Source organism: Trachemys scripta, chromosome 3, assembly GCF_013100865.1.
Source record: "Trachemys scripta elegans isolate TJP31775 chromosome 3, CAS_Tse_1.0, whole genome shotgun sequence".
In the NCBI taxonomy this organism is placed as follows: Eukaryota; Metazoa; Chordata; order Testudines; family Emydidae; genus Trachemys; species Trachemys scripta.
Genome location: NC_048300.1, coordinates 44,494,965 through 44,517,962, shown reverse-complemented (window position 1 = coordinate 44,517,962; position 22,998 = coordinate 44,494,965). Strand labels below are relative to the sequence as shown.

General features: G+C 40.1%; 1 protein-coding gene across 1 annotated transcript in view; it reads left to right on the top strand.

Annotated features, from left to right (window-relative positions):
• The window catches only part of USH2A (usherin), a 548,586-nt gene that overhangs the window by 498,646 nt on the left and 26,942 nt on the right, over window positions 1–22,998 (top strand). Inside the window, exons 61-63 of the mRNA XM_034764482.1 lie at window positions 8,076–8,303; window positions 9,146–10,662; window positions 12,573–12,894. Of these exons, the coding sequence (XP_034620373.1) occupies window positions 8,076–8,303; window positions 9,146–10,662; window positions 12,573–12,894 (2,067 nt within the window). The remainder of the gene's footprint in view (window positions 1–8,075; window positions 8,304–9,145; window positions 10,663–12,572; window positions 12,895–22,998) is intronic.

Genomic DNA, 22,998 nt, shown 5'->3' with positions numbered 1-22,998 from the left:
ATTTAAAAATGGAAATCTTATTGAATAAAATATGAAAATGAATACTACAGTCAATATGTTGGCCTCTGTGTTCATTAATTTAAAAAATGAATTCTGTTTATTTTATTCAATCCCCACATTTTCAATTTGTACTTAAAGCATTGATTTTTTTTATTGACAGCCCATACTCCATTGTAGAGGTCGTTGGGGGAAACTTTAAAGTGTTAGTAGCTGGCTAAGGAGCAGCGGGGATGTTTGCCACCCAAAAAGATGTGAGAGGTTGTTCGAGATTGTGGGCTAGAAATATTAACTAGCTATTTCGGCTAAAGTGAGCTGAAGTTTAAATTATTACATTAAAATTGTCATCTTTAGGTGGTTTTCTCACACCTTTCAGAACTATTGTTTCATGCTCTCTACAGATTCAGCTAGATTAATTGGTTTCCATTTGGTTAACTTGTAAAAGGCTTTCTTTACAACCATAAGGACTAGAACCCTAATAGTTTAAAAATGTAAATTTATATTCCAGACCATATTTGTGAGAGGAGTAGAACTGCAAAATATGGGGTTCTGAACATGAGTTGATCGATAAAAGTTCAAGGGCAAGAATATGTGGGTGGATCAGCACTGGTGGGCTTCTGGAAAGGAGTGGCTTGAAAGGAGGAACTTGAAGGAGAAGAGTGGAGGGCACATGGAGCATACAAGTAGAAGTATGCTGCAAGTGACGTCCAAGTGAAGGGGGTTGTATGTGCTTGCACCTCAGTGCATGATAAGGAGACATGGATGCTGTAACTAGAGGGAGGACTGAGTGTATGGAGTTGGCTGAGGATTAACAGGAGATGTAGGCAGGAGTTGGGGACAAAGTGGAGTCATGTGGAGCCTTGAAGAGGGGAATTGGAGAAGAAGTTAGTAACAGAGTTGGGGGGGGTGATATGGTTAGAATGCCAGTGCACCCCACTCATGTACTTATTCACTACACCAGTACTAACTTGGACTCTAAATACATTCTATGGGTGGCATACACGAGCCCACTTAGCCACTGATGTTTTAAAAACTCCCGCACCCCAATCTGAGTCTATGCTGGTTATGTGCTATGTATGTATCCTGTGAACTTTGTAACTGATACTTGTAATCCCTCATAACTTAAGCCTGACCCCAGAGGTACAGTACCTTCCCTCTTAGCTTGTGTAAATTTGATCTTAAACATTAGCTTTAATAAAAATTTTATACCCTGCAGGTGGGCTTTTCTAAAGCACTAAGTGATATAAGAGCACAAGTTCCACCACAAATCAGTGAGAATTGTCCTCCTATGTTACTTATAATGGGATGGTTGTTAGATGCCTAGATGATTTTGAAAACCCCATTATTAGTGCTTTAGAAAATCCGACTCTGCACCTTTTATGCTAATTCAGGCCAAAATTTCCAAACCTGGGTGCTTGAAGGTATGCTCCTAAATCCTTATGTAGGTGCCCAGCGATAAAGGGCTTGATTTAATATTCGGGACCAAATTCATGTAAATTATTGTAGCTTATGCACCAGCATGGTGGAAGGGTGGAGTTAGAGCAGGAAAAGCTACTATTAGGCGGGTATAAGAAAGGGTAAGATAAAACACGCTCTGTCCAGCTTTGTTTCATACCCTCCTGTTGGATGCATTTAAGAATATAAGAACAACCATATTGGGTCAGACCAATGGTCCATCTAGCCCAGTATCCTGTCTTCTGGCAGTGGCCACTGCCAGGTGCTTCAGAGGGAATGAACAGAACAAGCCATCATTAAGTGATCCATCCCCTGTCGCCCATTCCCAGCTTCTGGCAAACAGAGGCTAGGGACACTTCAGATCATTGTTTTACATCCTTGCCTATCCTGATTAATAGCCATTGGTGGACCTATCCTCCATGAACTTATCTAGTTCTTTTTTTAACCCAGTTATAATCTTGGCCTTCACAACATCTGGCAAAGAGTTCCACAGGTTGACTGTGTGTTGTGTGAAGAAATACTTCCTTTTCTTTGTTTTAAACCTATAATTTATTCATAGCCCCCCCCCTTCCCTCCACGGTACAAAATTATACCAAATTATGATGGTGAAATGTACACTACTTTATACATCACATCTGAATTTGGCTCTAAGACTTTCTGAGCAAAGATGGTAGCAATGGCCACATTGCCCTGTCTATTTACCTGTCAAGGGAGACTGGTAAAGAGGAAAACTGATAGGTTCCCTTTCTGTAGTTTTCCCCCATTGGTGGGACAAAGCTTGCCCCATACAAAATGATCAGGGTCTATGGTCCCCAGTACCTGGTGATCCCCTCAGAGGCCCTGTGCCCTGCACCAATCTTATCCTCCTTTCCAGCTCCCTGGCAGTGCTGCTCAAATGGAACCCTCCCTTATGATTCAAACCCCCTAGAATCTTGCCAAGGGAGATTCCATAGGATGGATGGCTCTGTGGAAAAGGTAGCATCATGATGAATTATCTTATTTTAAGATTCCTTGCTGATGTCTGATGGAATGTTAAAAAACAATGCATGGATCCCTAACCCACTGGAGTTCATCAGACGTGGGGGGAGGTCGCCTGGTGCCACCAAAGAGAATAGGGTATTGTACTTATCGGAGGAATGATATGGCTCCTTGACATTGTATTGAAGAAACCTGAGGGATGTTGGGGGATGTAAAGTGAAAACAGAGAAAAGGTGAGAAATAATTTTCCTTATAGTATACTGAAAATAGAAATAATCTGGACAATTACCATAGCTGATTAATGACCGTCTGCATTTTGATGATTACCCCCAAAGAAGTGAAAAATGTCCATATTACCTGTTCATCAGCTCTCAAATGCTACAGTAGCTCTCCTAATATGGCAGTTATTTTTCAAAATCATACCCTGAATCTAAGGCAGTGGGGTAAGTTGGGTTATCTTAAAATAGAGTACAAAGTGCTGGATCATCAGATCAATAGAGTCAAAGATGAGTAGGTTGTGTGGCTTTATGCAGTTTAAACATTTGTGCAGGGAGTCTGCCCACACAGAGTATTATTGACAGCTACAGATCAATGCTAATTTTTGATCATTTTCAACCTACAAAAACCTCTTGACCCTGTTATCACCTTTGGGGCACTTCAAGTAGTCAAAAGCAATCACAGTAGACAGGGTAAAACTGTCAGAATTCTTAAGACTCTGAGTAGTCTTGACCACCCCCCCAGGAACAGGCTACTCAGGAGAGGTTAGTCAGGAAGACATGCACATTGCGTTCTGGATGCCACTGCCTTTCAGCTGCCTGAAAGACTATGCTAATTTGTTTCTGGACTTTAAGTGACTTCAGTGCTCATGAATTAAAAAATAAACAAACAAAAGAGGCAATCTGAAGTGAGTCTAAATGCATAAATTATTCATGCTTCATATTCTCCCATTTTATATTTTGAAAGTATGTTAAAACAAGGTTTTATTTTAAATAATTTTTCTTTGATCATAGTTTACAGTCAGAGCAGTGAAATTAGCTGGACAAAGTATTTATCGTTATCTGTTTATACTGCAACTCAAAATGTGCTAGACAGTTTAGAGCAGTGGTTCTCAATCACCCCTGAGAGTACGCAGAGTTCTTCCAGGGGGTACATCAGCTCATGTAGATATTTCCGTAATTTTACAACAGGCTACATAAAAAGCACTAGTGAAGTCAGTACAAACTAAAATTTCATATAGACAATGACTTATTTATACTGCTTTAAATATGATATACTGAAATGTAAGTACAGTATTTATATATTCCAATTGATTTCTTTTACAATTATATTGTAAAAATGAGAAAGTCAGCAATTTGTCAGTAACAGTGTGCTGTGACATTTTTGTATTTTTATGTCTTATTTTGTAAGCAAGTAGTTTTTAAGTGAGGTGAAACTTGTGAGTATGCAAGAGAAATTAGATGCCTGAAAAGGGTCCGTAAAGGTTAAGAACCACTGCTTTTCAGAACATACAAAAGGATGTGGTCTCTATGTGGAGTAGATGTCAAAGTTGTGCAAGGATGTGGCTACAGAGACCAGAGGTCATCCTCCATTTTCAAAGGTGTGGTTCTGGACTGCAGAGGACAGAACAGGCTGTGGTTGGCTGCATCTTACCGCAAGAGTTGGTCAGAAATTTTCTGACAAAACCGTTTAGTTGGAAAATGCCAGCAAGCCAAACCTAAATTTTTCACAAAAGTGAGTTGGGTTTGATTAACTTTCTCCAAACCACTTCTGAAACCTGCCTGGTTCCCTGGCAGCTCTCTGCCATGCGGTCTGCCCAGGGACTGGGGGCCACAGGCTTTGAGGGTCTGCAGCTCCAGGGCAGGGTTTTCAGGCTCACTGCCCTGGAGCCAGACGCCAGGAAGTCCTGGGAGACCCAGCTCCAGCCAGGGCTCTGAGGATATGTCTATACTGCTGCTGAGAGATGTGATTCCCATTGTGGGTAGACAGACTCACAGTAGCTCAGCTTGAGCTAGCATGCTAAAAAGATCAGTGTTGATATTGCTGCCCAAGTCCAAGCCTGCCCAATCCCATGGTCCGAGCTCGTGCGGCTAGCCCAAGCCAGCGCCAGTGCTGCAACACCCACGTTGCTATTTTTAGTGCGCTAACTCGAGCTGAACTAGTGCAAGTCTCTCTGCCTGCGCTGAGACTCACCTCCCAGCTGCAGTGCAGGCATGCGCTCAGAGTCAAGGTTCCGGGAGCCTGGAAATTCTGGGGGCTTACAAAGTCCCAGCTTCTGGCAGTCAAGTAACTTTACTCACATGAGTAGCCCCCCATAAGTCTAACAGAAGCACTACTGATGTGAATACAGTTAATTAAACACCTAAGTGTTTGCAGGATTAAGCTAACGTAATGACCTAGTGACTGAGAATAATAAGCCATAAACAGCAAGGATGAGAAGGACAGTGGTTACATCCATCAGATCTCATGGTTACTCAGTTATGATCTGCAAACACCTTGATGTTTGTTAGTTTTTAATGGTGAATGAATTCACTCCTTGTAGGCAATATGGAAGCAGTGGATATTTGAATGTGGAGAGTGGGTGGCTTTGCAAATAAGGATTTGGGGGGTGTTCCATGCAATGGCCTTGATCCTGTAATCTGATCCACAGGTGTTGACTTCTGATCTGCACGGGTGGACTCTTACCATGATACAGAGTTCCACTGAAGCTTATTTAGTTCTCAATGGGCAGAAGGGGTCCACCTGTGTGGATCAGATTGCAAAGTCAAGACCATGGGGGTTGCATGGAGCTAGTCCCAGAGTTGGAAGGAATGATGAGAATGCTGTTCCTGGTTTTAAGAAATACCCCATTCTGTACTTAAATATTCCCAAGGATTATAGTGATACACTTTGTGAGATGTAGCGTGATTGGCCATTACTATAGAATACCATAATATCTGTGAACTAAACATCACATGAAAGAAAGTTAAATACTATTAAATTAAAGACATAATAATTAAAACATTATTTCACCCTCTTTCCAATGTTATGAAGATCAACTTTTGATCTCAGTCGTTCACAGAGGGTGATGTGGGGGATGAGCTTTAGCAGCGTATTCTAGGAGAACTTCTCCCAAGCATGTTTTTTAAAAAATAATACCTGTAAACATTTTGCTCTTCAAGAATTGTCTATAGGAGCCAGGGATAAAAGTCATCCCTGGCCAGAATGGTTTTTCAGTCTCCAGAGGACAGGATGAACCACACACAGGGAAATCCCTCCATCTCTGTTTCAGTTCAAACACTGGTGAGGACCATAAATAATTAAACATTAGGAGTTAGTGGGAAAGCTACAGAGGATTATTGGAACAATGCCATTTTTCTTTTTATTTAAGAAAATTCTTTATTTTGTAGCATTGTTGCTACTAGAACTCCTAACTAGATTGTATGGTTGACAAGAAGCAGAACCATTGATTTTTGTCTGATGCTTATATTCCTGTATTTGAACCTTCCACAAGCCTTTGTGTAACAATTCAGAAGCGATAATTTAATGTCATGTGGTCCCTCCTCTCCCCACCCCCCGAACCATGGGATGTAAATTTTAGGCTTTTAAAAGTTCTGTTTTTAAAGGCCATTAGATAACTGTCCTCATAAAAACTATTAATACAGACCCCACAGCCAATTGTAAAGCTAATTTTAATCATGTTTTGTGCCAACATAATTTCTGATGCCAGATTTTTATGCCAAGCATGAACTTCAATTTGAGCTCTGTACTTTAACCTGCAGTTCATAATTTTGCATTCAGCTGTATAGGGGTTTGGCTGTGGCAGTTTGAATGCTTCCACTTTCAAGGATCTAAGCCATAAATGTTTATTAAAAGAATCTATAATGAAATCAGTTTTGTTATTTTTTTAATGGCTGCCTTGAGTACGTTGGATGACTGAATGCAGGTTGTTAATCATTAAGTACTCATGTTACAAAAAGTGTTTGATAGTATTGCCATCTAGGGGCTGAACTAAATTCTCTCTACTGAAATAAACTGTAATTGAACAGGTGCTGCTATTGACAATATACATATGTTTTTGCTTTATAGCCCACATGCTTTCCATGTTTCTTATGACAAAAGATATCTCTAAATGTCCCACAGCAGCCAACGCTTTTTTATATATAATCTGTTCGAGGTGATTGCTATTTGCATTTGAGCTTATGCTTTTTTGGCAGTGATGACTGGGAATTCCTAACAAAGAATTATATTTTTTGCATTATTAATCTTGTCAGTGTTTGCCCGGTTTAACGGGAAAAGGAATAATTTATCAGAAAAGTATGTTTATCATCTGTATTTGTGTCATCTTCAGATTTAATATTTATAATGGTCATTCGGATGTGGTGCTGTATTTATCTAAAGCACTAACTTGTTGCGGGGAAATAACTATTTAAATATTTATGATCTAACTTTTAATATTTAAAAAAGAAATTAATATTTCTGTAAAATTTGTCTCAGTCTGGTAGCTTAACAAATGTTTAAATATTAAACAATTTCTAGTGTTAGCATTTAACAACTTAATATGACTTACTGAAGCAAGGAAATTGACTTTAGCAGGTTTTGCTACATAAAGGAAACTAAATTATCTGTCGTTTTCCTGACATCTATGTCATCAATGCAAACGCAGAATTAAATATATTAGTGGCCAATGGAGAAACTCATCCTGGTCCCCAGTGAGATTTATAGCAAAATTTGTTAGTCCTCCTGCTTATTTCCAGCCATCTTCTCTTCAAAGTGGGTTGTTCAAATTGTTATCTATATTTCTGAACGCTACCGAGACCATCGTTTTAAGGAAATGCAGAGACCCAAGTATATCTTATCTTGTGAACTTGTTGTTTGGGTAACATCTTAACCATGTGAATTATGGGAGACATTTTACTCCATTTCTAATGGTGATTTAACCTTTAGGATTGTTATGTTTTCAATATGGGAACCAAACTGTACTCTCAGTGATGCTGGTGTACCTCCAGATTACATTGCTTTAATTTGCCAGAACATTATGTGATACCAATCAGTATGGTATTCACATGATTCCTGAATACACTATGGAAGGTGTGTGATTAGGGTGACCAGATGTCCCAGTTTTATAGGGACAGTCCCAATATTTGGGGCTTTGTCTTATATAAGTGCCTATTACCTCTTACCCCCTGTCCCGATTTTTCACACTTGCTGTCTGGTCACCCTATGTGTGATGTACAAAGAGCCACTGTGACTAGCGTAATACAGATCCTAGTGTCTTAATCCTTCAAAGTGCTGACCACTCTGGTCCTGACCCAGCACAGCATTTGAGCACATGCTTAACTTTAAGTATGTATGGAACTACTCACATGCTTAAAGTTGAGCATGTGCATAAGTGCTTTGCTAGATAAGGTTCAGAGTGTTCTGCACCTTGCTGAATTGAGCTTACTTAGAAGATCTGCTCCCTACAAACCATAAGAGTTTCTATTCAAGGCTTAGCTGCAGTAATGCACATTCAGTGAGCCCAGCTGCCAGATGTGGTACTCTGTGAAATGATTGTGATATCTCTGGAGTCAGAGCACCAGTTGTCCAGTCCAATGCTGGTTTAAACCACAAACACTGATTATTGCCATTTAAACTAAATGAGAAAATGTTCTGTATTCCTGCTGCAGGGAACAAAGCATCAGGCTCACTTGTTTGGACTGAAACCTTTTACCACGTATCACATTAACATTGTGGCTGTAAACAACGCTGGCCAAGTTTCGAGTCCCTGGACTTCTGTGACCACGCTAGAAGCTTCACCTAGCGGTCTGAGCAACTTCACTGTAGAGAAGAAAGAGAATGGCAGGGCATTGTTAATTAAATGGTCAGAGCCTTCCAAACCCAATGGAGTAATTAAGGTAATCTTGATCCTGAAACCTCATTCATCACAGTTAAAAGGAAAATGCCAAATATCATGTTTGAAAACTTTTGCTAAAATTCACTAGACTTAAAAAGGAGTTCTTTGAAGACACACACACACACACACACACACACAACTGCACAAGCATGATGTGATGAAGAGATTGAGCAATGCTTACTTTCTAGGTATATGCAAATTTAGATATTTATTACTACTTATATGCTTTCTTGCAACTATGAGTATCTAGAACACTGAAGAAATCCTGCCCTTCAAAGTCACAGGAAAGAATATTTTAAAGGCTATATTTTCAGGCCTAATGAGTTTAATATTGTTCTTCATTATATAGAACAGTGTCTATTAAAGGGGTATTTTCAGCTTAATTTAATTTTATGCCCCACATTAGGTTTTGTTCCAACAAAGTTCAATAGAAATGTTGCTATGAAGTTTGGGGGTTTCTTTTAAACAGTTTTGTTGGGGTGTCAATATTAACCTGCAAGGTTTGTAATCTTTATGTTGTGGTATTAGAGCCCTGAAATGAAATTGACTAGAAAGTAAATATAATCAAAAGTGAAACGGACTAGTATATTTTCACTGCTCAAGATGAGTGAAATGCAAAAAGCAAACAAATCAGTATTAATTGTGAAAAGTAGATTAAAATATTCTTTCAGCGTTAACAAGCTAAGATTTGGTTAATAAGGAGTTAAGGAAATTAGTTTCTGGGTCACAAATTAATAATCTTTATAAAGTTATGAAGATAAACATTGTATCTAAATAAGTATCTCGCCTAGAATTCATTTGCAAATTCTCCAACTGATGATTTCCCTTTCTTTATTCTCTCAGACGTACAATATTTTAAATGACGATAATCTGGAATATAGTGGTTTATCTCGTCAGTTCCTGTTTAGACGCTTGGAGCCTTTCACACTGTACACTCTAGTACTTGAGGCTTGCACTGTGGCAGGTTGCACTCGCTCTTCACCACAGCCAGTCCAAACAGATGAAGCACCCCCTGCGTCTCAGCTGGCACCTGTAATCCAGTCAGTTAATGCTACCAACATTGAACTGAGCTGGTCTGAACCAATTAATCCAAATGGAAAAATAATTCACTATGAAGTTATTCACAGATGCACAAAAGAAAATGCTTCAGGGAACAGAGCAACAACAGTAGAGGAGAAAATTGTTTTCACAGAATATAACACTGAAAATAATACATTTAAATATAATGATAAAGATTTACAGCCATGGACAAGGTATGAATATAAAATACGTGCATGGAATTCAGTGGGCTATACTGATAGCTCTTGGTCAGTGGCGAAGACTAGTCAAGCTGCCCCTAAAGGTCTTGCTACACCTAGGTTAACCTATGTATCCGCTAACCCCCATAAAGTGCTCATTTCATGGCTCTCCCCAGAAGAACCAAATGGTGTTCTTCAATCATATAGGCTACAAAAAAATGAGGTGTTCTATCCTTTCAGCTTTGATGCTACTACTTTCAACTATATGGATGAAGACTTACAGCCTTATTCAGTGTACAATTATGCAATAGTTGCTTGTACAGTGGGAGGCTGCTCTACCAGTGAACCAGCCAAAATCCAAACTCTAGAGGCAGCTCCAGCATTAGTGAACCCTCCATCTCTGCAGGCTATCAGTGCCACTCAGATTAATGCATCTTGGTCACCACCCCAGATTCAAAATGGAGAAATCACGAAGTACATATTAAAATTAAGTGATGAAGAGTATTATGTTGGGAGAGGTTTATCAAGACTGATTTCAAACCTACAGCCTTGCACACAGTATGATTTCACGCTGGCTGCCTGTACTAATGGAGGCTGCACATCTAGCATATCCCAATCTGTTTTGACAATGGAGGCTCCACCACTAAATATGGAAGCCCCCAGGTTGCTAGTCACAGGATCAGAGTCAATAGAAATCACCTGGAAAACCCCAGTGAATCCTAATGGTAAAATCAGAAGTTATGACCTGAGGAGGGATGGAGCTCTTATTTATTCGGGTCTGGAAACTCGGTACCTTGACTTCACACTAACACCAGGCGTGGAATACAGCTATGATGTAATTGCAAATAATAGTCAAGGAAGCACCACTAGCCCACCAGCTAAAATTAGAACCCACCCTTCTGCTCCATCTGGAATGTTAGCTCCTCGACTGCAGGCATGGGCCCCAAAGGAGATTTTGGTGGCCTGGGATCCTCCTGCAAAAGTCAGTGGTGATATAAAAAATTATACGATCTCTATTCGTGAGCCTGCTGAAATGGGAAAGAAAACTGTTTACTTTGACACCTCTCACATTTCTTTTGTTAGACAGTCCTACGTTGCAGCAGACCTAAAACCCTACCATAGGTAAGTTCTGAATACTTAGTTTTGTTGAATGAATATCACAGGATAATTCAAAAAATTTGAGACTGGGGTAGTATTTAAACCTTTCCTAAAGACTGAAAAATGAGGTTTGAGGAGCGAGGTCTCACATTTTCTTCAGTCTAACAGATGGTTAGATCCCTAAAGTTCTCATTCCCACAAAGTCCACACTAAGACAAGATAAATAAAAATCAACTGTCTACCTTTTCAGTAAAGTATGCAAGGTCAATCTAGGGTACAAGCAATGCAGGGGACAGCGTGGGGCTCCTTTGCAGACTCAAGCTCACAGCTTGCCCAAACCCCACACTTTTGCAAGTCAGTTGTATTCAAGAAGTTTTTCCTTATTTTATAAACCGAATTAAAACATAAAACAAAGATCTGTGGGGCAGCTCATCTCTGGTGTATCTGCACTAAGGATAGTTGAGTTATACCAGGGATAAATTTTTGTGTGTGTTTAAAGCACAGACTTGCTGTTTAGATTTTAGTGCAAACTATATTTAAAATAGTGTACCAGGTTTAAGTGAGAACAAACTTGCTTGTTTTTGCAAAAGTATCTTTTTTTCAAATTCTTGATTATTTAATCACCACCTCTTATCTATTTGTGTAGCAGTTCGTTTTTATTCCTTAAATTTTCGACAACTCTTTCTACAAGGTACCTGTAAATAATCTAAATCCTGAGAGAGACTAATAATTCGGTATAGCTAATGTTTTGTAAAATCAAGGCAATAGTCCAAAAAGACAAAGATTATATAGCTCTTCAAGTACTTTCAATTCAGCTATTATTGTAATTTATTGATGTTGACCATTTGATCTCCCTGTGATATTATCTCTGATACGTAAAGAAGGAAACGGAGGACTCATCGGTGTATAATTTCTTGGAAACTTTGGAGTCTGGTTTATGTGCTTTAGCTTGAGCCATTCCCTGGGAACTCTGCTGGGCCATGTTAGAGCAGCAAAGGGCCAATGACTTTATGCTAATAAATCCACTTTGTGATACCGAATACCTCAAACCTGGCCTTCTGTACCCAAAGAAAGACCTTTCTGGCCAACATTAACCCAGTTACATGCTGGTTTATCAATCATCAAGATGCCTCAATCCCAGCCAGCAAAATTTTAACTCACTCAATCAATTATTTTTGTCTTGGACCTGGTCTCTTGCCATTTGGAATGGTGCATCTGTGTGTGTCTCTATTTGATTAATGTTTCCCTTCCTTCCTTTTTTTTTTTTTTTTTGTTATGTTATCTGTTTGTGTCTTTAATACTCTCTCCAGCTGATCATTTACAGAATAGCTGTCAGTCAGCCTTGGAAAGCTGTCCCCCTCAATGCCACTGACCTCAGAGCACATGCTCCATGAAACTTGTCACTACCAGGCCTCACTCTCCAAACTTGGACATAGGGGAAGTAGGATATAAATTCTGTCTGAGTGAGGTAGATCAAGTGGAAGATTGCTGTGCTCTGTGGCCCATGGAGACATTTTTATCTCTTGAGTCTGGATGACAACTGGTGGGTCACAATGTCCATATAATTTCTCTGGCAAACGCTTGTGGAAGATGTTTTCTGTTTAATACAAAGAAATGGCAGACTGAGAGAAATTAAAAGCAGACATTTCACTTTAAATGGAAACATAAACACTACTGGATCCCATTTCCATTAATAATGACTCTGTCCAACAGCCCTTCCTCATCTGTGTGGTCCCATTTGTTTTACTCACACAAATGAGGACAACCACATGAGGGCTGCAAGATCAGACTTTCTTCCTCAAAAATATGGACAAAAATAATTAAGGAAAACTCCTCTCTTTCTAAACAACCTTAATTGATTCTAATCCTATGTGTAGTGCATATGTACAGTTGTAATGCCCTTATTGACTGATTTCTGATTTGTGTTTCCAAAGATATGAAGTACAAGTTCAAGCATGCACATTGCAGGGATGCGCTACTAGTGAATGGGCATCCATACAGACTCTGGAAGCACCCCCTGAAATGCAGCCTTCCCCTCTCATAGAGATGCAGACAAGCTCTGATGGATTCCAGTCAGTCGCATCTATTCTGTGGACTGGTCCACAGCAGCCAAATGGGAAGATTTTATATTATGAGCTTTACCGAAGACAAGCAACTCATACCCACATAAATTTAGACCTGGTGCTTGTCTATAATGGGACTTTAACATCCTTCAAAGATGCCAAGTTGCTGCCTTATACAGAATATGAATATCAGGTATGAAATGAAGTAAGTTAGCTACAAGGTGTACAGATATAATTAAGATTTCTGTACACCTCAATAACAAGAGATGCTTGTTCATTATAATTATACAATAAAATGTTTCAATTTTAATTGTAATAGTATTGTTGTACTTAAACAATTATTGCACATTTATTTAAAATAGATCAGACCTTGAAGATAACATTCCATGTGGAATAAATTCATTCAATGCTCTTTTTTCATTTCTTAATGAAAATCATAATTCCAATTTGTGTGCATTTGTGTCCCTTGCACATCAGAGCTTTCCGCCACTTTCGTGGTACCAACTTATTTTGAAGTGCCAGTTGCTAAAAGGTAGCTTGGTCTTGTTAGTAGCTTTATTTCAAATGTGCAAATATTTTTATTTTTACTGTTACTTTAGATTACCTTTTATGGAAGCAGGATGGACTGGTTTTGTTGGTGGATTATTTTATTTTAGGTGGTAGGATTACAAATATTTGTCTCACGGTAAATTTAAAAGTTAATTCACTGTTGATGGATTATTTTTATTTTGTATGTTCATATTCATTTTGTACTTGTTACTTTTCTTTTGGGGTTAAAGGTGTAGCTACGGGACCAATTCTGCTACTTTTGCTGAGTTTGAATAGTATTTTACCTCAGTATGCAAATAGTTCCATTGAAATCAATGTGATTGTTTGCAGAGTAAGTACCACTCAGTGAGTGTAAGTAAGGGTTGCAGAAATGGGCTTTCTAAAGTAATCTTCTTTGATTGCAAAAGTCCCATGACCCTGAGGCAAGTGAGTTTCTTTGGCCTGTAGTTGTTTTCCATTAATGTCAAAGTCACATATCCCTGCATATTGTTCCTTTATCACACAGGATTACTAGCAATCTGTGGCCATATTTGATTTCACATCTATGCGTTTAACTTCCGTTGGTCTCCTAGCAATGTATCATTTTCTGAAACTCAGTTCATGTTTTCAAATGAATCTGGTGAGTTTACAACCTCACCAAAAACTAGCCCTGGATGTGTTAGCAGTAAATGTAAATATGAGTAGTTTCATAGCAAAGTGATCACGTTTTCACAGACATGAACCAGTATTCTCCTCTGCCCCATAACAGGACACCAGTGGGTCCTCACTCTTGGTTAAGTGCTGCATAATATATTGTGAGTTTTGTGATCTTCAGTACACCTTGAGTCTCTCCCTCTTTTTTGCTTATGTAAATTGAGTTTTTGAACTTCAAGAATTGTTTTGATTTGAGATGAAAGCTGATGTTTTCACAGGGCCACGCTGTTGAGATTTTCCCTCCACCCCACCCTGTTCATCTCTGTGGACATCTGTTTCACATATCAGAGCCTTTTGCAGCTCTGTTCAACTGCTAGTGCAGTGTTCTTCTTGCTGGTTTGGGCCTATACAGAGTTATTTCTAAGGAACTACATTGTTAATATGAGCAACACAATCTTTCAAGACTGCCCCTGACTATGCTTTGGGGCCTGGAGGAAGGAATACAATGGCTCTCCTTGTCCTCCTCCAGTGGCTCCACAATGGTCCGGGACAGGAACCAAAAGGAACAATGGCAAGGATGACAGAAATGGGTTTGGAATGATAGCAGAGAAATGGATTCACTACAGTGTGTTTAGAAAGATCTTTATTACCAATATGGTGATCTAGATAATCTTTTCTTTTTCCTCTGGTGTTGTTGAGATCAGTGAAAGAGATCCTAGATAGCCCCAGGTTGAGAAATGTAATGACTTTCATTGGTTTTGTTCTGAGGAAAAGGACTGGTATCTCTGAGCAGAGTGTTTCCAGTCACGAATGATGGGGCTCCAATGATTGGATTTCCTACTGTTGCTAATAATAAAACTCCTTCCTTAAACTTCAGTGAACTGAACAGCACTAGGGACGCTGCGAGGGTTCTTTCCAAAATAGAACACACCACTTATCGGCTGGAAATTTTTCACGCTTAAAATACTTGAGGGAATATTTTCCTTCAATTAAACCTTTTTTGACCAAAACTGTTAAACCTTTACTGGCAACTGCGTGTGTGTCAGGGATGAAGTCTATGCATTTGTGTGTCAAGTATTGGTATTTGTATTCAGGTTTGCCTTTTTCAGATGTTCTTTAATCCCTCAGGGACCCATATATGGGCCCACAGTAATGTGAAATCTGTTCTCCTCACGCTATATTAATTTCTTGATGATAAAATTGCTCTAAAGAATACCAGATCTCATCACTTAACGTGGCCCTGTATGTGCCCTAAGGCATTAAAAAAATCCTCAAAAATGGAAACCCAAGGGCAAGTGTGTGTGTGGGGAGGTGGGAGAGGAGTTACAATAGAAAATAGTGGCGATTCTCCTCTAGCTGAAGAGGTGGAGTCCTGTATTTTCTGAGCTGAAAATCCTAGGCTCTGTTCCTTATGCCACAGTTTAGCTTACTGCTATGTTGCCTCTGTTTGCCGCCACAGATTCATGAGCTGGATATCCCCTTTCTTTTTCAAATGACTACAGTTCCACCTTCATTAATCCCCTCTCCCCACCCCCGCTGCGCGCCCCATGCTAGATGCTGCCACTGTCTCTTTATGCTTCCAATACTTTACCAAAAATTCTTGAATGCACATTGTGTTCTTCCTTGCACCAGCCTTTAATTACTTGGTATCTCAATCAGAAGCTCAATCAGTATGGCTTTCAAGTTGTTTTTCATAGCACAGAGACTGTTTGAGTCAAGGGTTTTAATGATTTATTGATGATGTCTGACTCAGGTTGTCTGTATGTTCTAATTTTTCTGGACCGAAGTGCTGCACTTGAGGCAGGAAGAAACTCTATCTTTTATTTTGGTTCCACTCCGCAACTGGGCTGGGCTATCTGGTGAGGCCCTGAATTGGTTTTGTTCCTTCTCGGCCAGCAGCAATATATTTTGTTCCAGTGAGAGATTTGTGTGTGTGTGTTCCTCTTCTGCTGATGTCACTTGTGCATCCCTCTGGGATCTCTTCGTAGCCCTTCCATTGTTGACAATTTATATGTTGCCTGTGAGACAAATTATTCATAAGTATAGGGCTTGGCTTTCAATATTATGCTGATGAAACCCAGATTTATATTTCACTTAAGCACAGTATTGATTCTGCTGTCTCTGCATTGGAGGCTTGTTTGCTGGACATAAAACTTTAAATGCAACTAAATTTCCTCCAGCTGAATGCAGATAAAATCAAACCTCTGTGACTGGGCCCTCTGCAGCACTTCTAGAAATGTTGTTAGTTACCAGGATTCAGTTTGATGGATATAACATTAACATCTAATCTGAGGTCAGAAATTTTGGCGGCATTCTTTTCTGCTGATGTTTTACTGGAAGCTCATATAATTGGGCCTGCCCATCAGCCCTGTGGTTAGTGTTTTATAAGGGCAGATCAGGGGAATTTTTCAAAAGTACCCGAGTGATTTAGGACCTGCATCCCTAATTCTTAGGTACTTAGGGGCCCAAGTCTAATTGAAAGTCAGTGGGACCTAGGCTTCTAAGTGCATGTGTCACTTTTGAAAATAGGACTTACGCTCCTAAGTCACTAAGGGCCAGATTTTAAAGGTGTTTAAAGGGCCTATGTACCTAACTTCGATAGATTTCAAATGGGAATTAGGCACTAGGCACTTTTGAAAATCCCACTAGGCACCTATCTACCCCTTTAGGCACTTAAATACCTTTATAACTCTGGCCATTAGGTGCTTTTGAACATTTTACCCCATATCCTTAGTGGTATAAACCAGTGTAGCTCCATGGACTTCGACAGACCTACCCTGACCTATACCAGCTGAGGATCTCATGCAGCATGTTTAGTCTCTTGCTCCCTCACCCTTGGGACTGGGAGCACTCTGGAGACAGCATGCCCAGACCCTTAGGAGGAGAGAGCATTGAATGTTGCTTTACAGCAACCCATCTGGCCAGTCTAAGCGCAGCAATGATTCATCCAGTTCTTCTCAGCAGAAGGACAGTGTGGTGAGCACATGTAAGAGGGGGAGCTTAGTTCTTTTCCGTTTGACAGCAGAGTTATTGGTGTATAATGCATTCGCCCTGCTCCTCAGAAAGGTTGTGGTACATGGGTCCACCTCTTCATAACTCCTGAATTATGTAGGAGATCCAGGAGAGAGACTTGGAACCTCATTTTTCTGGTACTCTCTGGCCCCTTCCTTCACCTTAATGTTTCTTTCCTGGCTTAGGGACACATCCTGCTCTCTCCTCTGCAAATCCTGACTATCCAAAGGGCAGCAGAAACAACATTGTTCAGCTCCCCCACAAGGATGGAAGAAGCCCTTTCCAGGGACCATTACCCCTACTTGTGGAGCTGTGCTCTGTGGGGAGTACACAAGGGGTGTTGGGGGCTGCTGGATCTGCAGCTATGAAGACACATCAGCCTACCAATTTCTCCATGGAGGGAGGCTGCAGCAGCTGCTGCAGATTCCATCCATCCCTGACCCCTGCAGAGCAGTCTTGCTCACAGGTCATTTACTGGGGCTATATGAAGGGTCCAGGAAATGCACTAGGAGAAATATCTGAGAAAGTTGAGAGGCGTGTTTTGGGTGCTCCTACAGGACCCTCAAAGGTAGATACGGCTTGTATTCCTAATGTTGTTCGGGGACAGGATGTTTTGTAAGTTTGTTTAGCTGCTTGTATAATGTTGCTAAGGTAATGGAACATCCGACTACGGAAAGTACAAAGCATTTGAATCCTCTTGGTTGCTTCAAGAAATGGCGGTTGTAGTCCTTTGTTTGCTGGCCTGTCTGACAATTTTTTTGGCTCAGCTCCAGCTTGTGGTGCTTAGTTACTGACAAATAACTAAGCGACTCTTCTGGCTTAAAATGGGGTGAAATAAGGGTTGGATCTCTTACTGGCCAGTGATGGATTTTCAGCAATTGGAAATAACCCTCACCTTTTGTCTCACTTCTTCCCGTTCATCCTTTCAGCTCATCTTTTCCTCTTCCATCCCTGCCAGAAAGATGCAATAAAATGTGATGGCATAAATTAAATAAAAATTCTTTCTTTTTCTCTGTTCCTTCACTCAGGAGAGCAGATTTTCTTTTAAGATTTTTGATACTTTGTAGTTCCATGTGAACAGTGTGTTTCACGATATTTTAGCATTTAGGCTTATGATGTCAGGCTAGACTTGGAGTTCAGAGGTATATGCCAATGATTAAACAACCACAACAAAATGACCACAATCAAGTTCTCCCACCCCACCCCACCCCACCCTGCAATATAACGAAAATGTGAAAATACAGGTTGTTTCTAATTTCATCTGGACCAGTTTGCTTTTACTTAACTCTTAGGGTCTCGGTATTTATACATCTTCTGAAGACATAATTAGATTGTTTGAAAAACAAAGTGTGAGTGGGACCTCAAAATCAAACAAATGAACACTTCCTTGAGTTTTTGTTCTTTAAAATCCACAATACCCACTCCACAAAGTGTTCAGATTAGAAGTGAATTGCGGGAACATTCTGATCTCAGCAAATCCAGAGTAACTTCTTTGCTTCACCGGTGTAACTGAGATCACAGTTCCAAATACCTCTTACTGCACTGAAATCTATCCTTCATCTTTGTGGGGTTTATGAAAAGGAGGAGACAGAGAGCAATTTTGCAAACACATTTTTCCACGTTTAGAAACCTCAGCTGCATGCCAGTGTATGGCCACAGCAACATCGTCCCAAATCCATGCACACAAGTCGTGTGTTTATGAATCAAGCCTAGAGTTTTGTTCATTTAACTAAATAATGGTATCAGAGCAGATTTATTGGCTTCCCACATTAGCTGTGAACCTATTAAGGTACAACTTTGGCCAGACCTTTTTTGGTATATTGTGATTCTGACATATTCAAAAGCTATCCTTTAAAAAGACATTAGTGTGAGTACCATGGGAAAATATACTCCAGGGATGTAGATGAATTGATATGATTTCCTTGATTGTATCTTTTTATTTATAGGCATAATTTATGAGTACGGAAAAGCAAACTAAAATGAGTGATGACTAACTACAGCCAAAGTAATAAATCAGTAGCAGCGAAAGGAGTGGTGATTTTGATCGAATCTATTGAATTAGCTGTTGCCCTTAGCCATTACAGGTATTGGAAAGACCTTTTAATATCTGCTTATCTCTCTCGGGGGAATGAGATAACTATATCATTATATACCCATAGGAAGCAAATTATTAAATTGTTGGCTTTTTAGAGTTAAACCTGATTACGTCTCTTATTAATTACTGGTTTAACAGTGCATTATAGGAAACGAACTGCAGTTACATTTTGACATGGTTTTTAATCCCCAAACTGTTTGCTGTTGTGATATTTCCCCCCAAGAATGGATTTAGCATTAGCACAACTATTAATGTTTTAATAGTGTTATGCGATTATTAGTCAAGACATAGAGCAGTGTTGAGAGGATCGAACTTGGCCTAACACATTATCGAATCATTAGAACCCACATGCCTGAAATCCACCCAGCTTTATGAATGTAATCTACAGGCCTTTACTATGGATGTTAACTAAATGAAAGGGGGAAAGGAGGGTTTTGTAACTAAGGCACTGGACAGGCACTTGGAAAATCTCTGTTAATTTCCTGTCTCTGACACAGACAAGTCACTTCATTTCTTTGTGCCTCATCTCCTCAACTGTAACATGAGGATATGAGACTTCCTTTCTCCATCCTCCCTGTCTATCTCATTTAGATTGCAAGCTGGGGGAGGGATCATTTCTTATTGTGTATTTGTACAGCATCTAGCACAATGGGTCTCTGATACTGTTTATGGCTTCTAGGTGATGATAATAATAATAGTGTTTTGTTTTGTGCTTTGTCTGGGGAGAGGCTGATTCATATCTAAAAGTAGCTAGGAACAAAATGACACCCAGTAGTGACAGTCAGTTTATGTCACCAGCTAGAGAGGGTTCCACTGTATCTGACTGTACATAGAAGAGGCAATGATTATCCTGCCTACCATGAGCAATGCCTCCTGGCATTATATTACACCAGAGCACAAAGCAAAATACTATGCAAGTGGGGCCTTTGCCCTAAGCACACCCAGTAACTTAATATTAGTTATAAAATGACTAAGATATTTTTCATAGAGAGCTAATAATTTAGTTTCATGAGTTTTATTCCCAGAATGTATGCGCAGTTGTTAAAATACCCCCATTGCACTCTATTTGCAAAAAGCGGCCAGTGATTTTGCGGGCCTCGATTTTGGGGTACTCAACTTTAGACATCTAAGCAGAAGTGCTGAGCAACCTCGCCTGTACTGAAGTCAATAGGAACCCCTCTGAAAATGAGGTCCCTTCAAAATGTCTAAAGCAGGGCACCCAGAAATGGAGGGATCCCAAATCAGAAGTAATGTCTGAAAACACTGCCCTAAGCAAGGGCCTGATCCAGTTCTCTGTAAAGTCAATGGGAGATTTGGAATTGACTTTAACAGGAGCAGGGTTGGATCCCAAGTCCTTTCACACTGTGGGACCCTTGCAGTGCATGTGAGTGGGGCAGAGTAGAGTTGCTCTTCAGCATGGCTTTTGCACATGCAAGGTGGGCTCCCTGCTGGCACTGGCTATGCCAGTGCAGAAGTGTATTAGTAGTGGACCTGGAGAGGGATTGTTAGATCTGCACTTATGCAGTGATTGGATACACCTACATACGAGATATAAGGCAGGAGTGATCATTACTCCAGGAGTAGTGGTCATGGAAGGCTACAGAGGGGACACATTGTAGTCCTGTAGCCTGCCCCCAATAGGGATGTGATTTTATCCCTTGCACAGTAAAACCAGGTGATATAGGATTTGAAATTTTCCACCATGCTGAAAAAGTGAGGGATTTTTGGTCGTCACAGAAATGCACAACTGCCATTTGTGCTGTGTGCACGAGTGCTGTTTGCTAAAATGGCTAAAAGTAGACGTTTCCAGACCCTTAGAAATACTCTGTTTATGTCCTTAACTCTTTGGCAATGGTAAATCAATCCCCTCCATTGCTGACTGCTAAATTAAAGGATGCTTAGCATAAGGAAATTTCTGCTTCAATAACTGGTTTTTGCTAGGTAGCGATTGTCACCAGCCATATGGGCATCTGCATCAGATTTTATCAAGTTAGTTTGAGGATATCTATTGCATCTTCAAAACGCTGCCTTGGGAGAACAATGAAGCAGAATTGATCAGCTGTATTTGTGGTTGTAAATATTTTAGTCCATGGAAGTTCTTTAACCTCAATGATGAGAGCAGAGCCTGGGTCATTAAGGCCGCAACACTCAGGCATCAAGATTTGCAAGTCCAGATGTGCCTGAAGAGTATGGACTATTAATGTACCTGTTGAATCAAGAGCCATCAATGCTACAGGAACCGTTTAAATAGCAGTGAATGCATGGGACTGCAGAGAACCTGGGGTCTAAATGTCCCCTTGGAGACTAAATATCCCTAATCTCCTAAACTGCATAAATAACCAGATGAAGAACTAGGCCGTGATGTGGCTGAAAACATTAAATGTCCCCCCAGTAATATGAAAGCTGTGAGAATACCATATGCCCAACTAAAGCCAGGCAGTTTTTGCAGAACAAACTTGTTATACCTTGATGTTTGCATTGCCATCTAGTAGCTTTGCCCAATCTTCAAGCTGTGAGCAAAGAATGGTAAGCCACTGCACTTGCACTCAGGCAGTCTGGATTCAGTTCCCAGGTCTCTCGGACTCCCTGTCTGACTTGGGCAAGTGACTAAATCTCTCTGAATTAAGTTCCCTATCTGTAACGTGGGCATAATGATATTCCCTTACCTTACAGCAGTGTTTGTGAGGTTAAATTCATTAATGTTGTGAAGCACTCAGATGCTACAGTAATGAGGATCATATAAGTACCTACCTAGAAAGACCTATTAGCTCCCAGCAAGTCCATCTCCCTCTCAGTTCAGAATTGTTCTTACAGAATTGTTCTCACCATTTCCTTAGAGTATTTCTATGGCCTAATAGATCTCATTGGCAGGAGGTTTTCCCTAAATCTTTCTATTCTCAATTTCATTTTTCAATTCTAGTTATATCCCCATGTGCCATGTTAAATAATCCCTCTGTATCTTTGATATTTACACTTCACAAATATTAATAAATAATTATGGCTGCTCCCCTTGTCTCATAACCAAGCTCTATCTATTTAGCTCTTTTAATCTATCATCTTTCCTAATAATTTTTTCTTTCCTCATAAATCAGTCTCTCTAGCACCAGGAATGTTTTATGTTGCTTTTCTCTGAACTCTTCTAAGTTTGTCAATGCCTTTCTGGTAAGGTGTTGCCCAGAAATTAATACACTATTTCATCATCAGATCTGTATAGGGCACATCAGATCTGTATAGAGATGGACTTTTTGCACTATGCTCTGAAATGTGTTGTCTCTGCAGAAGCAACCCCAAATTATTTTGGCTGCACTTTGGCCACTTAGTTGCAAGAATGGCTCATGAGTGCCAGTGCAGCTGTGTATAAAATAAAGTGTCCCTGAAACTGCTCTTAATTATGCTAGGGGCTAGACAGGCCCAAGAATAGAGAAAGTGCAAAGATGGCTTGAAACTACCTGTTCCTTCTCTTGTAAGTTCCAATGCAAGTGCACAGCACAGCCAAAACAAAACATTGAGCCTTTTGTTTCTAAACCTTGCTAATAGGATGTGCAGGGACTTAATCACACAAGCGCCATTACCTTTATTTAATGAGTCCTGTTTTTGCTGAAACAAAAATATCTCTGTTCATTGCAAAAATCCGATATTTATGCAACCTTAAGATTGGCGGCTGATTTCAGAAAACTGAAAAGTGAGCACTGAAACTCCGAAACCCTGTCTCTGAGAGGTCCCAGGAGCTGAGGGGAAACATAGCCACTGCATCGTCCTTGAAAAATGCTACGCACTCCCCCCTGCAAAGGTCCAGCTCTGCTGGCATGTATAGAGAGGTCCTGCAGGGTCATTTTTGGAAAGGCTAGCACCAACTGCAGTGCTACACTTGTGGAGTCCTTGGGCTTATTACCGTATGCAAGGACTAATTATGCTTGACCTGTCTGCAGGGGTAAAGAGGTTGGCTCCTTGCATCCTTTTCTGTGTCTTGTGCATCCATGCACAGGTGTGCTTTTGATCCTTCTGTTT